The sequence below is a fragment of the Engraulis encrasicolus genome, unplaced genomic scaffold (assembly GCF_034702125.1).
Source record: "Engraulis encrasicolus isolate BLACKSEA-1 unplaced genomic scaffold, IST_EnEncr_1.0 scaffold_25_np1212, whole genome shotgun sequence".
NCBI lineage: Eukaryota > Metazoa > Chordata > Actinopteri > Clupeiformes > Engraulidae > Engraulis > Engraulis encrasicolus.
Window position 1 is genome coordinate 2,879,765 of NW_026945544.1, and position 17,500 is coordinate 2,897,264.

Genomic DNA, 17,500 nt, shown 5'->3' on the forward strand with positions numbered 1-17,500 from the left:
GACGTGCGGCAAGGATTTGAGGCCTCTACGAACTGTGTGTGTGTGTGAGAGAAAGAGAGAGAGAGAGAGAGAGAGAGAGAGAGAGAGAGAGAGAGAGAGAGAGAGAGAGAGAGAGAGAGAGAGAGAGAGAGAGAGAGAGAGAGTGTGTCTGCGTGCGTGCGTGCGTGCGTGTGTGAAAGACAGAGTGAGAGAGAGAGAGAGAGAGAGTGTGTGTGTCTTGGGGAATGGGGGGGGATTAGGGAAGGTGTTTAAGTTCCTTTTGGCACGGTGTTGCTTTTTAATTCCTGCCTATAAAAACCTTCGGAGCCTAAAAGCAAATTATGGCAGCACCTGTCTCCTGTCTGGCACTGCAGCTCCCTCCTCCGCTCCCTTCATTAGCACAGATTGTTGCCGTCAAACACAGAAGATGGACGGGGAAGGGAAAAAAAAGAAAGGAGGAAAGAAAGAAAGAAAGAAAGAAAGAAGGAAGAAAGAAACACAGAAAATTGTAAGAATGGGAGGAAAAAAAAAACAATAACAAAAGGGAAAAAAATAAAGAAGAAAGAAAAGAAAGGAGATAGAGAGAAAGAAAGAAAGAGAAAAATAACAAAAATAACAAAAGGGAGAAAAGAAAACACAGGAGAAAAAAAATCACAAACTGACGTGTGTTTGTCTCAATCAGTGCTCGTGTCCGTCAATAATCCGTCCGAGCGGCGCAACACTATCAATTATTGCCGCAATTATTTGTGAAGCTTGATGTGCGAAATGTCATGTGGAAAAGATGATTACACATTCCGTCAGGGCCGTGACGGCTGTGATCAGATGAACTGGCCACGGGATGAAATTGGCAGTGCCCATATTCCACCCTCCGCTCCTTCTATCTATCTATCTATCTATCTATCTATCTATCTATCTATCTATCTATCTATCTATCTATCTATCTATCTATCTATCTATCTATCTATCTATCTATCTATCTATCTATTTTATTTGGCTTAGAACAACACAAACCATTCAATGGCTGAAGTATTTTATCCCTTTTTTATCCATATTTTGCCTTTTGCCATCATTTGCCTTTTGTCCTTTCAATCCAGTGTGTGTGTTTGTGTGTGTGTGTGTGTGTGTATGTGTGTGTGTGTGTGTGTGTGTGTGTGTGTGTGTGTGTGTGTGTGTGTGTGTGTGTGTGTGTGTGTGTGTGTGTGTGTGTGTGTGTGTGTACGTGTGCGTGTGTGTGTGTGTGTGTGTCTGTGGGTGCTAAAAGCAAAATCGGATTTTTCTGATATGTTACTTTAGCTTTCACTCTTAAAGGAATGTCTGGAAAATTAGCTAACTGTTGCTTGTAGAACAAAAACAGGAGAAGAGAAAAACACTGGGGTCAAAGCCAAAGCGCATTTTAATTAAACGCAAGAAAATTCGTTCAGCAGATCCTCCACACCTGACTGCTGTCAATGTGTGTGTGCCTGTGTATGTGTGTGCTGTGCGTGTGTGTGTGTGCTCCCGCATGCGTGGTGGTGTCTGTGTGTGTTGTGTGTGTGTGTCTGTGAGGCCAGAAAAAAAAGAATGCTCAAAAAGAAAAAAAATAGCTTTTGCATGATAATAGAAAAAATATATACCAGGTTAAACCCCGCGCAGGTGGTGACAATTAACTGCAATTTCCGCAGATTGTAATGATCCATAATTTAGCATGGGAGGCTGTCCTTTCCAGGAGCCCCCCGCTAGAAAAGTTGTGGGCAGCTCAGTTCAACTCAGCCCTGTGCAGTGTTAATTTAACACTTAGATAGTTCTCGAATATCAAATATAATGCCGAAGGTGTTGAATGGACTCTCTAAGTGTTGATTTAACACCGTATTGTTGTTACTATGTACTCAGCTCAGCCCTGCTCTGCTCTGCTCTGCTCGGCTCTGCGCTCTGCACTGTGCTCTGACAGGGGCCTCTCAGCTGTTGCTCTTTAGTGGGATTGTCAGGAGACTGCCGTGGGAGGAAGGGCCACGGGCCGCGGAGGTGCTGCTGCTGCTGCTGCTGCTGCTGTTATTTTTTCTCTCCTCTTCATGCTTTTGTGCTCTCGCTCTCTTTCTCTTTCTCTCTCTCTCTCTCTAGCTCTCATTCTTTCATCTCTTCCTCTTTCCCTTTCTCTTTCTCTCTTTCTTTCATTTGCTCTTTTTGCTATCCATTTCTCTCTCTCTCTCTCTCTCTAGCACTCTTTCACTCATTCTTTTCAATCTCTCCCTCCTTCCCTTTCTCTCTTTCATTCTTTCTCTTTTTCACCGCCCATCTCTCTCGTTCTCTCGCTTCTGTCCATTACCGAGAGGTTGTACTATTTTGGTAGGCTTTCTCTCTTTTTCTTTTCTTCAACACCCTTCTCTCTCTGTCTGCCTATCAACTCTCCCTGGCATGCCATGCACCTCCACCCGTTTTCATTTACCCTTTTTTCCCTCTCTTACTCCGTCTCTTTCTGTCATGTTGTCAGGTGGTGTATGCATGGAATGCACGACTGTGTGCATGTTGTTAACACCAAAAACAACCAAATAGCCCTCTGCTGTCTTAGTCTCCAAATATGTGTGATGTTCAGATGTTGCCAGATAAGCGGTGATGTTCGTTCTGAGGTGACTAATTCCATGGATGAAATGCACTGCTACTTGGGTGATAATTTGTTTTTGTTTTTTTTTTTCATTAGTTTTGCAATGCAAATCCAATAGCTGCTACTTTCCAGGCAGGAAAAACAGAAAAAAAATCCCTTTCACATCCAAACCTCTGATCATCCATTCTTTTTGTTTTGCATTTGCCTTTGCCTTCTTCATACCGTATCCGCCTACATGCAAATGCAAACGTCCATTCTATCTTTTCTCTATTGCTCTCGTCTAGTATTTGGAAACTCACGTTTCCCTGCTGTGCACATGTCTGTAGCATCAAAGGCACCAAACATATGTTGCTTACCAACAGGGGCGCTGGCGGCTTTGGCCAGGCCCAGGACAAAGTCATCTCAAAGCCCCCCCAATCAACCCCCCCCCCCCCCCACAGCCCCATAGATACAATGTAATTAGGACCCAATTCTGGGCCCCCTGTCTCCCTGGGCCCCGGGATAACTGTCACCTTTGTCCCCCCTTGTTGGCACCCCTGCATACCAACACAAGGGCAGCATAATGTCAGAAGAAGAGAAGAGGGGCAGAGTACGATGAAAGAAGAAAGCAAATGCAGCTATAAATGCACAAAACAGGGGCATCGGCAGCAGTGTCCGGAGGAGGAGGCTTTCTGCCACGGATCACAGACCGTTCCAGAACCACCCCCTTATTTGTGTGCATTAACAGGATTATAGTACAAAAAAAAACAGCGATGTCTCTGGTCGCCCTGCCAGGCGTGCCACCAAGGCGCTGAGAAAGAGGAGGGGTTGAGAGGTTTTTTCTGTGTTAGTAGTGGTGTTCTGGGTTTGCCTTGTTACATGCTTTGTCAGCCCATTGAATACTTCAGAGAAGATAGCAAAAGAGATGCAGAGAGAGAGAGATGCAGAGAGAGATGGAGAGAGAGCTAGAGAGAGAAAGAGATGAGTCTATAAGTGAAGATAAAAGGCAACACACCTCAACGCAATGCCCACACCTCTCTTTTTACCTCTTCGTATTCACACCATGCATCTCTCTCTCTCTCTCTCTCTCTCTCTCTCTCTCTCTCTCTCTCTCTCTCTCTCTCTCTCTCTCTCTCTCTGTATTTCTATATCTTTTTGTGTATCTATCTGTATCTCTCTCTCTCCTGAGAGTGGGTAAAATGGTGAATTATCCCGCTGAAGAGACCCTGTGTTTGTGAGAGGGAATTAAATGTATCTCCTGTGTCCATTTCCCCCACTCCCTCCCATTGGGCATCCTCCCTCTCTTATAGATGCCAGCTCTTTTGGGTCATCGCTTGACCCTCTGTGTGTGTGTGTGTGTGTTTTGGTGTGTGTGTTTTGGTGTGTGTGTGTGTGTGTGTGTGTGCGTGCGTGTGTGTGTGTGTGTGTAAGTGGGCCTGTGTGTGTGTGTGTGTGTGTGTGTGTGTGTGTGTGTGTGTGTGTGTGTGTGTGTGTGTGTGTGTGTGTGTGTGTGTGTGTGTGTGTGTGTGTGTGGGGCTTGATGAAGAGTGCTAAATTGTGGTTGTGAAATGCGGTGAGGTGGTGGGTGCAGGTACGGTCCCCCATTTTAGTGGCGCTAATTTGCCAGGGTCAGGCCTACCTTCATTAGCTCCGGATAAATATCCATTCCGTGTGTGCGTGTGTGTGTGTGTGTGTGTGTGTGTGTGTGTGTGTGTGTGTGTGTGTATGTTGTGTCACACATGTTTGTGTCAATGTGTGTATGTGTGTGTTTGCGGAGTTCAAGCTTGTGTGTGTTTTTGTGTGTGTGTGCTTCCATCAATCAATGTGTGTGTGTGCGTGTGTGTGTGTGTGAGAGAGAGAGAGAGCGAGAGAGAGAGAGAGAGAGAGAGAGAGTGTGTGTGTGTGTGTGTGTGAATGTGTGTGTGTGGCTGTCTGTGTGTGTGTATGTGTGCCTCTTTGGTGATTGAACCCCTTTCACTTGTTTACCTGGTGTTGTCTGGTACGCCTGTCATGGCACTTTGTCTAAAACGCTTTTTATTTGCCAAATTTATCAGACATAATTATCCTTCCTCATTCCCTTGCCTGTAGCAGCTTTTTTTTCCCAGCCCACTGTCGTTGCCGTTGTTGTTTGCCGCTTCGATTGACTTTTTTTTTTTTGGTTGTTTTTGCCGAGCAAAAATGGCGAGGCCAGTTTGTGTTTTGAACTTTGGAAACACGTTGCGCGTAAATTAGTGAAATGGATCCTGCCCGCGGATGGCTTTCATTTGTGCGCGTTGTGCTAATTTATCACTCTTAGCCGTCATTAGGAGGCGAAGGGCTCTAATAAGTGCATCTGGTCTTTGTCAGAGTTGCCTGACGCCGGCCTTTTGGAGCCTAAGTAAAAGTAAAGTAAAAGATGGCCTCCGGTCCTATTCACATGAGGAAATGGATATGTGTTTGTACATTCATTTGTTTATTTATATACTTTCATTTTAACCAGAGGGTGATATGAGAACATGTATAGGATAAGCTTATGTATAGAGTTTATACTATAGACTGTGTCATTTTTTTGGTAGCTCATTTCCAGAATGTATGTTGGCCATTCACAGATGTCCAATGTAGAGTACAGTACAGTGGAGTAGAGTAGAGTAACTCTATTGACCCCTGGGGGGAAATTAAGGTGTCAATTAGCTTACATGAATGCACATAATGCCCACATGGACATTTCAAGACACGTATAACACAGGTAATAGTCAGGGAGGGGAGGGCAGTATTGGAACCAGGTATTTATAGTGAGTTGTGGAGTGAGTATGTGAAGGGCACAGACTCACTAGTGGTGATGACAATGTATTATTTGAATGTTGAATATTCTTTGAAAGTATCTACAACTCATTTATAATCAAACAACGTTGTGTACTTTTTTTTACACTAACCCTCAGTCCAATCTTGAGGTGGAGTATAAGCACATAATAATGCTACATCTTCTAGCATATTTTATGAGACTATTAGATACCCTATAACACCAAAAATGAAATAATGTCCAACCAATTTATACTCTACCTATGAAAGTCTTGCTGTAGAAACTCAAGCTCCTTATTTTTCTCTCTCTCACACACAAACCGAGGCAGTTCTATTTTTATTTTCCTCCACGTCGAGCCTATTTTGGGCTACAGGCTTTGTGTGTATTTAGCCGTCTGAAATATATTTCGTTTGTCTGCGTGTCTGAGTCTGTGTGAATGCACTGTGAATGCAGGTGAAAAAAAAGCGATGTGCATGTGTGAGAGTGTAATTTCGAATGCCGACGAGTGTGTATGTGTGTGTATTGAGTGTGTATTGAGTGCGCGCACCAGTAGCTTTGTGAATTTATTTTAAGAGGAAGAGGGAGTGTGAGGACAGCGTCTTAACTACACGAAAAAAGAGAAAAAAAGAAAAGCAAAAAGAAAATGTGTGTGTGACTCAGGCGAGTGTGCATCATAACCACACACACACACACACACACACACACACACACACACACACACACACACACACACACACACACACACACACACACACACACACACACACACACACACACACACACACACACACACATTTTGATTTTGAAAGGCTTACAGTGGTGCTCCACTTTATTAGCTAATCTTGTAAATGAGACACTGGAACAGGCCCGACCGCATTTAATGAGACTACAAATGCATCGGCAGGGAAATCACAGGTCACTGTCCAAGTGCCATTGAAAGTCAATAATTGTTTTCTATCTTTTCTGGCCGGCAGAAAAAAAAGTTATTTGTTAAAAATAGTAAACGACGGTGTGAATGTAAAAATAAATATTAAAAAAACGTGTTTTTTTGGTGGATTAGAAGCAGATGCGTACTTGAAGCCAGAGAATATAGTACGTAGCTAAAATATGCCAGTGAAACAACTTGCATCATATCCGCAGTGAAGAGACTCTAGTCTGGCTCTCTGCCATTGTCCAGAGTCACAGAATTGTAGTTATTTTGGCTGACGTTCCTTGTGTTGAGTTTTTTTCCCCCTTTTTTCCTCCACTAGCTTGTAGTGCAATAACAGTTTCCACCCTTACATAAAAATGCAGACAAGCACACACTCATAGATATGCTCAAACCAAATTCAGTTGTTATTTATTTATATTTGATTTGTGATCAGTGCACCTCGCCTTTTTTTGTTATTTGGCTCAAGAAACACACACATGTACTCACACACATGTACTCACTCATACGTTTGCGCGCACAGCCAGGGTGTCAAATAGGGTTGTTAAGGGTTTTATTTTCTGTTGGACAATGATGTTTAATAAATGGCTGCAGGCAGGGAGAGAAGCGATATACTCAGTGTTGTAGTCTTTTATGATGGGTATACTGTATATTTTTTGAAGTGGGTATACTGTATATATTTGTGCTATTCAAAATAATGGATCAATCTATTTTAAGTGGGTATACTGAAATCCCTGACATTTAGAAGTGGGTATACTCCGTATACCCACGTTCGACGTGGACTACACCACTGGATATACTGTAGTTTGGGCACTATATTGCTGCAGGTGGACTGTACACGAGCACAAACCCCCTCAACTCCCCTGCATCTCTGTCATGTTCTCATACCACTTAGCCGCCTTCAAACCCCTGCTGTTTCTAGTTCTCTCTCCATCTCTTTCTATGTCCTTCTTCTTCTTCTTCTTCTTCTTCTTCTTCTTCTTCTTCTTCTTCTTCTTCTTCTTCTTCTTCTTCTTCTTCTTCTTCTTCTTCTTCTTCTTCTTCTTCTTCTTCTTCTTCTTCTTCTTCTTCTTCTTCTTCTTCCTCTTCTTTTTCGTCTTCTTCATCTTCTTCGTCTTCATCGTCTTCATCTTTGGCTTTAATCAGAGCGGTATTTAGTGCTATGGTACGTGTTGCTTTTATTAGGGATGGAGAGTCGGCGTTGGCACTGCTGGGAGAGCAGATATGCAGGGATGTGTGTGTGTGTGTGTGCATTTGCGTGTCCGTTTGCGTGTGTGTGTGTGTGTGTGTGTGTGTGTGTGATAGGGAGCTTCATGAATGATTAAACTGAAATCACTAGTCATTTCACTCTGGCCTCTCTGCGCCAGAGGGTGTAGAAGCGAAGTGTGTGTGTGCGTGCGTGTGTGTGTGCACGTGTGTGTGTGTATGTGTGAATGTGGGAGGCAGTGGGCTGTGAGAGAGAGCTCAGATGTAGTCTGTTACAACTCTTTTCTCCGACACCTTTCAGTTTAGTCACAGAGCAAAAGTAGTCATTTTCAATTTTCAATTGTTTCCTTGCAAGTGAAATCCTTTTACACTGCCCCGGCTGGTTAATAGCGAAACATACTGATAGTGTCCTCCTTTCTCTTTTCCCCTTTCCCCCTCCTCCCCTTCCCCATCCACCATTTTTACATGACATTGCATTACATTACAATTATCAGATAGTATGATCAAAAGCAACATACAAAGCAGTTGTAAGCATTATTGTGTCACCATGTTTGGAGTAGAGTGAATGGGCCTATTTTCTGAATACAAATATGAAATTGAATTGAATGTGAAATTTTCTGTTCTTGGATGGCATGCAGACAGTGAGCTAATCCCTTTTATCTTCTCTCTCTCTCTCTCTCTCTCTCTCTCTCTCTCTCTCTCTCTCTCTCTCTGTAGGTAAAGATGAGCCCAGCAGTTACATTTGCACGACCTGCAAGCATACGTACAGCACCGCTTGGTTCCTCCTCCAGCATGCCCAGAACACGCACGGCTTCCGCATCTACCTGGAGAGCGACCACAGCCACGGCAGCCCCCTCACCCCACGCGTGGGCGCCCCGTCGGGCCTGGGAGGGGGCGACCTGGGCTCCCAGCCGCCCCTCCACAGCATGCACCTGCCTGAGGGAAGCCCCTTCAACCTCCTGCGCCTCCCCAACTCGGTGTCGGGCCGCGGAGGAGGGGTCGACGGCGGACTCGGAGGTCTGGGTAACAACGGCGCCAACAACGACGGAGGTAGGGTCGGCGGCGGACGGTTCCCGCCGACTCCGCCGCTCTTCAGCCCGCCACCGCGCCACCATCTGGACCGCATGGACCGCCTGGACCGCATGGACCGCCTGGAGCGCAGCATGGAGCACCGCATGGAGCACCTGAGCCCCGAGGACTTGGCGCTGGCCACCCACCACCCGAGTGCCTTCGACCGGGTGCCGCGCCTCAACCCCATGCCCCTCGACCTGCCCGCCATGGACTTCTCGCGCCGCCTCCGCGAGCTGGCCGGCAACACCGTGGGTGTGGGTGCCAGCTCCACACCCCCGCTCTCGCCCAACCGGCCGAGCCCTATGCAACGGCTGCTGCAACCATTCCAGCAGGGCGGCGGCGGCGGCGGCAGCGGTGGTGGGGGTGCCGGCGCCGGCGGCGGCATCGGAAACAAGCCGCACTCCTTCCTGTCCACCCCGCCGCTCCCGCCGTCCATGCAGTCCCCTTCCGGCTCCCAGGGCACCCCCAACTCCTCGCTGCCCGGCTCGGGCCAGGGCTCGGGCCAGGGCTCCCTGCAGCAGCCGTCTCAGCAGCATCCTCCACAGTCCACCACGCCGCTCAACACGCCGCTCAAGTCCTGCGAGTTCTGCGGCAAGACCTTCAAGTTCCAGAGCAACCTGATCGTGCACCGGCGCAGCCACACGGGCGAGAAGCCCTACAAGTGCCACCTGTGCGACCACGCCTGCACCCAGGCCAGCAAGCTCAAGCGCCACATGAAGACGCACATGCACAAGTCCTCGCCCATGACCGTCAAGTCCGACGACGGGCTCTCGGGCACCAGCTCGCCCGAGCCGGGCACCAGCGAGCTCCTGGGCAGCGCCAGCAGCGCCCTCAAGTCGGTGGTGGCCAAGCTGAAGAACGAGCGCATGATCCGCGAGAACGGCGAGGAGGCCGAAGAGGAGGAGGAGGAAGAGGAGGAGGAGGAGGAGGAAGAGGAGGAGGAAGAGGAAGGCGAGGATGAGGAGGAGCTGGAGCGAGAGAGAGAGGGCAGGGAAGGAGGCATCGGTGGCAGCATCGGTGGCGGCATCGGTGGCGGCATCGGTGGCGGCATCGGTGGCAGCATCGGTGGCAGCATCGGTGGCGGCGGCATGGCCAGACGCAGCAACAGCTACCACTTCGGCCTGAACCTGGAGGCGGCACGACATCACGAGAACAACGGCGGCAACGGCGGCGGCCACGGACACGGGCACGGCGGACACGGGGGCCATGGCGGACGGGGCGGCCTGGAGGACGGCATCCCGCGCTCGCTCCCCGAGGTCATGCAGGGCATGGGTCTGGCGGCCAGCATGCAGCACTACAGCGAGGCCTTCCACGCGCACAAGCGCGGCGCCCTGGTGGCCTCCGAGGGCCACAGCGACCGCGACGGGCACGGCCGCGACCTGTGCCACGACGGCGACTCGGCCATGGAGTCGGACCGCGTGGACGAGGGCTGCGGCACGGCCATCAACGGGCGCGGCTCGTCCCCCAGCGAGGCGGCGGCGGCCGCCGTGGGCCTGAGCAAGAAGCTGCTCCTGGGCAGCCCCAGCTCCCTCAGCCCGCTCAGCAACAAGCGCATCAAGACGGAGAAGGACCTGGACCTGCCGGCCATGCCCAACATCCCCAACTCGGAGAACGTCTACTCGCAGTGGCTGGCGGGCTACGCCGCCTCTCGCCAGCTCAAGGACCCCTTTCTGAGCTTCGGAGACTCCAGACAATCGCCTTTCGCCTCGTCCTCCGAGCACTCGTCCGAGAACGGCAGCCTGCGCTTCTCCACGCCGCCGGGGGAGATGGACGGCGGGGTGTCGGGCCGCAGCGGCACGGGCAGCGGGGGGAGCACGCCGCACCTGGGCGGCAACGGCAGGCCCAGCTCCAAGGACGGACGCCGCTGCGACACCTGCGAGTTCTGCGGCAAGGTGTTCAAGAACTGCAGCAACCTGACGGTGCACCGGCGCAGCCACACGGGCGAGCGGCCCTACAAGTGCGAGCTGTGCAACTACGCCTGCGCCCAGAGCAGCAAACTGACGCGGCACATGAAAACGCACGGGCAGATCGGCAAGGACGTTTACAAATGTGAAATCTGCCAGATGCCTTTTAGCGTGTACAGCACCCTGGAGAAACACATGAAAAAGTGGCACAGCGACCGCGCCTTGAGCACCGAAATCAAAACTGAGTAGCGGGTTTTAAAAAAAAACAAGAAAGAAACAAAACAGAAAAACGACGCAAAGGCACGTTTTTTTCTTTATAATCCTTCTCTTCGCTAAAAAAGAGTAAAACCCCCCCCAATCTCTCCCATGACGTCCTTGTAGATTTGTCCCCTCTCCCCCTTCTCTCTTCCTCGCTAGTCATGTGGAAGCTAAGACAACGTGCTTGGCACCAGCACACTCTGTTTTCATTTACGTTGAGTGCATGATCTGTATCGGGGCAATACTATTGCATTGACGCAAAACTTCGAGCCTTTCTCTTGTGCAATAATTTACATGTTGTGTACTTTTTTTCTTTTTACTTTACCTTTTTTGATAATTAGACAGCATGCATGGTATGTTTTTGGCTAATTTGAGAAAAAAAAGAAAAAAAATTGTCCCTGGTTGGTTAGTTGTTGAGTAACTGTGTTGCTGTTTTTTCTCGTTTTGTTCTTTTATTTAAAAAAAAAAGAAAAAAAAGAAAGAAAAAAAAGACCATGCTGCATACATTCTGTAAAACATATCATGTACAGTTTTGTGTTGTAACATGGAGGACAACAGTCTAACACTTGACCCTCTATGAATGGGTTGGGATTCGCACTTAAAACTGATCTTTCAAAAAGATGTTAAGTCCACATATAGGGTAAAAATTATAAATTGGGCCCCATTATGAAATTCAAAACAGTGGCAGCCTTTGCATTTCTTTGGACAAAAAAAGAGAAACAAATGACAAAAGAAGTCATTAAGATTGAATATGTACTATCATTTGGTAAAACAAACAAAAAAGAGTGCCTTGGATATGTTGGAAACTGCATTGGTTAATCTTCCTATCCACTATAAGCTTGGAGACTCAGCTAGATACTGGAAAATAGATCCATTTGGTCCACAGAAAAAAAGGTTCTTGCATCAAGCACCTGACTGCTACAGTCACCCGTGAATATAAAAATCTAAAGGCATTTTTAGTTAATCATCATTTATCTACCTATAACATTGTGTACCTTCTTGAAAGGTTGAGGGCTGTTTTTGTTTGCTCCGTGCACAGTACGTACAGTATTGTGCTGAATTTACGTGTGGTATTATTTCTTTGTACTCAAAAGGTACTGCAGAATACAGGTACAGGTTCTTAATAGACAAACACAAGCCAATCTTTGCAAGGCCTCACCTATCTAGCCTGCTTATATCTCATTATATAAAAACTGAGATGGTGAAAGATGGCCACATGACGAAACCTTACTTTATCCAAGAATGGAAACAATCTAGACCCAAGCTATCCAAACTGGTCTCGGTTTAGACAAATGAGAATACACAATAATTGTTTTCTTCCCGCATATCCAGAGTGATGATTAACTATAAATTCACCTTTAGCTTTAAAAAATAAATAAAATAGTAATGGCCACAGTATTCAATCTTGAGTTCCTTTCCAAGAGAAAAAAAAACCTAAAATGAAATGAAAAGAAATGCAAAAACAGAAAAATAAGTATTGGTAGAAAAAGAAGTGGAAGTCCATTTTTTTCTCCATATTTATTTCATATGCTGTGTGCTATGTTTGTGTTTGACATTCTAGAGGAGAGCTCTGTTCATGACTGAGCTACAGCCTCCCTCCCCCCAGGTGATGGTGAGAAAGCACTTGTCACTCGGCAACCCCACGAATCTGTATCGCGCGCTCCGATTGGTGGTACAGCAGCTGAGTATAAAATGTAAACTGCTTGCTTATAGGACAAAAACGTGCACTGTTCAATTTTCCCAGTTTACAGGTATTCATTTATTGTCGTCAAGGGAAAAGGTATTGTAATGCTTACAAAATGGAATTTACAATGTCGTTTTTTTAATTATCGCAATGAGGCTTAATGACAGAGAGAATTTGCTGCCTGCCACCCCACCTCCGTTTTGGTCCCCCTCTGGCCCCCACCTGCCCCCCTCTTCTCTGAAAAACATGACTTCAGTATAGACACTCCGAGAGAGAGAGAAAGAGACCCACTCCATGACATATCCGTTCGGTGCCCAGGGCATAAACTCCTTCGCTAGACCATGACCGATGAAAAAAATACATGAAAGAAAAAACAAACTTGCTGCTTACACTGCAAGGACATTTTTTGTACAAATCGTTTTTTAAGTATAAATATAAAAAATGACTTTTTTTGGAATAACACACATTATCTTAGGGGAAACTATATTTAAGTTTGTTGTTGTTTCTCTTTCCTCTCTTTGTCTTGATGGTGTACAAGACTCGATCATGGTATATATTAAAATGGGAAAAAAATCTGTGACAGTTTTTTTTGTTTTTGCCTTGGCTTTTCACAGGTCTTCAGGTCGAATTAAACTTGCATTGGGGAAAGGTTTAAGATTATATATAAATATATAATAGAGATCTTAAATATAGGAAAATGCACACTCATGTCAATTCCTATGCTAAAACACATTTATGGTCTACTTTTTTCTGTATTTCTAGAATGGTATTTGAATTAAATGTTCACCTAGTGTAGGCACTATAGTATTTATATTGAGCCTTGTATTTTTAACTGTTGCTTGTTCTCTCTAAAAGGTATTATTGTACCTTTTTTGGTAGTGGAAAAAAACAACAAGCTGCCACGGTATATTTTTTTAATTTGGCAGGATAATATAGTGCGAATTATTTGTATGTTTAAAAAAATAATGAAAAAAAAAATCCAATAAAAACATTATGTGGCATTGTATAAAGACAGACCATGAGATGGTCACTCCTGAAGGGGTACTTTGCGAATGTCCACACTAGCTAAAACAGGTGGTTGTACATATCTTATCTTTGTTTTTTTTTCTTTGTTTTTTTGTTTTGTTTGTTTTTTAAAATAAAAAAATCTTCTCTGCTGCCATTCTGTAATGCAGTAAAGCAAGCTGATGTTGGGTTGTTCTGTAGTGTGCTTTCCTGTCCTTTCACCTCTCCCCCTGACTACATTCCAACATCTTAACGAAAACAAACAAACTTCATATGCAGTAAAGACCAATACACATACAAATGAGATACATGGAAAAGAATAAACAAATTACAAAAGTAATCAATGTTTTGCAAGTTTTTTTTCATTGCCAAACCCTAAATGGTGCTTTATATTTAGATTGGGACGACTTTCATATGCAAAGCATATTTAAAAAGACGTGGATCTTATGGATGAGGCCGCTTTAGTTCATACGTTTTTGTAAATGGCAATGCGGAATATTTTGTTATCAGCCTTTTCTATTCTTGTTCTGAAAGCTGTTTGTTGTAACTTGAACTTGAACTTTATCTTTTACAATGGGAGTCACTATTTATTATTATTACTTGTATGCTCTGTTAAAACAGAGGCAAGAATGGATCTTTTTTGTTGTTTTCTTTTTATTTTTTGGGTTGTTTTATTGTTTTCTTTTTTTTAAAGAATGACCAAAGGTCATTGACAAACCTTGCTTTTTTGTTTCTAGTCTATGTTAAGTTTTATTGGAGAAACCACTGTCTGTGTTTTCTGGCAGTTGTCTGCATTATCCTGTTCACACACCCATTTTGTCGTTTTATTGAAAAAACAATTAATAAAAAAAAAATAAAGTAAACATGCGTTTTGCTTGTTGGTTACACTGAGGGCAGAATCAGTGACAGAAGCACTGCTTGTCTTGACCTACAGTATATCTGGTCTGTCACACACACACACACACACACACACACACACACACACACACACACACACACACACACACACACACACACACACACACACACACACACACACACACACACACACACACACACACACACACACACAATCCAATCACACACACGCACACGCAAACAAAAGCTATTCTCTCCCACGACCCACACCCCACAAATGCCCTTGTTTGGCAGTGCGGTCTCTGTTCACCTTCTTAGCCTCCACCAGAGCTCCTTACACATGTTTGTTGGCTAATTAGGCCAGATCACCTGTACAGTACAGCACAGCATTGTACCCATTGAACTCCCTACCCCCTTGCCAACCCCGCCCATCTCCGGCTCCACCCCCTGCCCCAGGCCCAGCACTGACCTGGTTCTTCTGGGCCTCCCAGTGTTAGGCCCTGGGGTTAGGGAGGGGAGGGGTGTGGAGGACGGGGTGGGTGGTTAGTTGGTTGGCTGGCGGGTGAGGGCAGAAGTACTGTACGGTGTGTACCTGTAAGTGTGCTTCCCAGGTATTATGGTGCATGGTGCCATGTGACTGGCTCGCTCGGTGGGTGTCACGTCAACTCACCTGTCAGCAGGTGAGAAGTGTCACAGCTTATATAGGCGTCCACGCGGAGGTTAGCACGCAGAAACGTATGCATGCAGGCACACAAAGACCGAGACATGACACGTACTGTATGCAGTTAATGCTGACTTGCAACTGGTGCGGACAGACACACACACACACACACACACACACACACACACACACACACACACACACACACACACACACACACACACACACTAGTGCGCACGCGCACACACACACACACACACACACACACACACACACACACACACACACACACACACACACACACACACACACACACACACACACACACACACACACACACACACACACACACACACACACACACACAGGGAAGCCATTACAGACCCATACAGTATATTACCGGTAGTTTAAATAAATAGGCGTCTGCTAGATGCTAATGTAATGTAATGTAATGTAAATACATAGCAATTATATGGACTAATCAGTCAAAAAAGAGTATCAAGCTTTATATTTAAAGTTTGAAGATGAAGGTTCTTCAATGTACACAACCTGGATTGAAATATAATAAACTTGTTGAAGGGTATCTCCTTCTCCACACACGCACGCACTCACACATAACTTTGACCCTGAACATTTTCCCAAATAATTATGCAGAATTGTAATATTTTTCACTTCAAGAACTGCACCTGGCTCAGTAAAAACAAAAAAAATAGCATACCAATAGGCAAATAACCTTTTTTCTCCCCCAATTTTATTAAAGGCTGACAATTTTACACAGTATTTGTATACACCTCTTCTCTGCAGCAGGCTAAAACAATCCATGTGTCCTAAACCCACGTGTCCTAAAGAGGGCCCAATGTGTCAAGGCAGACAATACTACTACAGCTCCTGTATTTCACTACACACAACCGACAGATAAATGACCACATATGAAAGCATACAAAATCGAGCCTACTGTATTCATTTTTCTGAAGTGGTAGATGGAAAATTAATTCTCAGGTTCTACTACGCCCAGGAACTGTGGCTTTATAGCCAGTGAGGAAGGCCGTTTATGGACGAAGCACAAACAGATCTGTCACTGCTGTAAAAATCTATACAAGTATGACCCACTATGTCTGTAAACTCACGTCGACTCCCCAAGGGCTCATGAAAAAAAAAATGTTTTCAAAAAAATATACTGTGGTAAGTTTACGTGTTTTCTACTCTCGTTTTTTTTCTCTTTTCCTCCCTTCCCTTCTTTTTTTCTTCCTTTCTTTTTTTTCTGCTGTCTTCTTGGGTCTTTGTGGATTTGCCCTGGAGGTGTCCGCTTGTCGAAACTTGATCAAAAGTCATCTTTGATCCCCAGCTTTATGGTCTTGTCTGCAGACACTGTACATTGGTCTTTGTCCAAGAAAGAAGAGAGCGAGAGTGAGGAGGAAGGAGAGAGAGAGAGAGAGAGAGAGAGAGAGAGAGAGAGAGAGAGAGAGAGAGAGAGAGAGAGAGAGAGAGAGAGAGAGAGAGAGGAGGGGTGGGCGGGTGGGGGGCAAGGGAGAAAATGAGCAAGTGAAAGATAGAGAGCGAGAGAGAAAGAGAGAGCAAGAGCAAGGGAGAGAAAGAGAGAGTGAAAGAATGAGAGAGAGAGAGAGAGAGAGAGAGAGAGAGAGAGAGAGATAGAGAGAGAAGAGAGCAAGAGGTCCACTAAGCTGGGCACCAGGGCTCAAAGTTGTTCTCCTGACAGCCCTTCAGCCTTTGTTGTTTCTCATCCTTTCTCTCTCTCTCTCTCTCTCTCTCTCTCTCTCTCTCTCTCTCTCTCTCTCTCTCTCTCTCTCTCTCTCTCTCTCTCTCTCTCTCTCCCTCTCTCTCTCCGCCATCCACACCATCCCCCCCCAGTTCCGCTCAAGAAAACTTTGGAAGGAAAGACAGGACGTGGGGTGCATATGTCACGAATCCCACGAGTCCTGCCTGGCCCCCTCCTCTTCCTCCTCCCCCTCCTCTTCCTCCTCCTCTCACCAGCCATCCAGCAGCCTCTCTGTTCTCTAGCCTTTGCCACTTCAAACTTCCACCGCAGTGCTCTCGACGGAAGGACGGCTGGACGGAGCGACGGCTGGACTGACCTGACCCAGGGCCGACACCACTTGGCAATATGGCGCGGGTGGTCAAAGAGCTTAAAGTAAACGCTGCTTAATGGACACTGACCATAGCTGGTCATAAGCGTGTTTATGATGGCGGCGAGCCCAGGGCATAAGTCTGTCAGCGTCGATGGCCGCTTAGAGAGCCAAGGCTGGTACTTAAAGGCTGTGTTTTACTGCGGCGGTTGGATATGCCTCTGCACCTTCCACCCCGTAGTGGTCTGAAGAGAAGAGGCCGGTTGTGTCTTCTCCTCGGCAGCATATGCAGGCAGTATGTATAGGAGAGGCAGGCCTGCCGACGAGGGCGGGATAACGTAGTAAGTTGTCCCGGGCCCAGAGAGAAGAGGGGCCCAGAATTGGGATTCCATTACATTATGTGTATTGAGGAGGGGGGCTTTTCAGATGGTTTTGTCCCCGCCCCGCAAAACCTGTCAACTGACCTGAGGAGAGGGAACAGGTTTTTGAGGAGAAACAGGGTGACAAGACTAGAGTCAGGTGCAAT

The 17,500-nt window shown here is 46.2% G+C and overlaps 1 protein-coding gene across 1 annotated transcript in view; it reads left to right on the forward strand.

Moving 5' to 3' along the window:
• Positions 1-14,179, forward strand: part of bcl11aa (BCL11 transcription factor A a) — a 108,989-nt gene extending 94,810 nt beyond the window's left edge. Inside the window, exon 3 of the mRNA XM_063192823.1 lies at positions 8,167-14,179. Within this exon, the coding sequence (XP_063048893.1) occupies positions 8,167-10,673 (2,507 nt within the window). The 3' untranslated portion in view covers positions 10,674-14,179. The remainder of the gene's footprint in view (positions 1-8,166) is intronic.
• Positions 14,180-17,500: the final 3,321 nt, after the last annotated feature.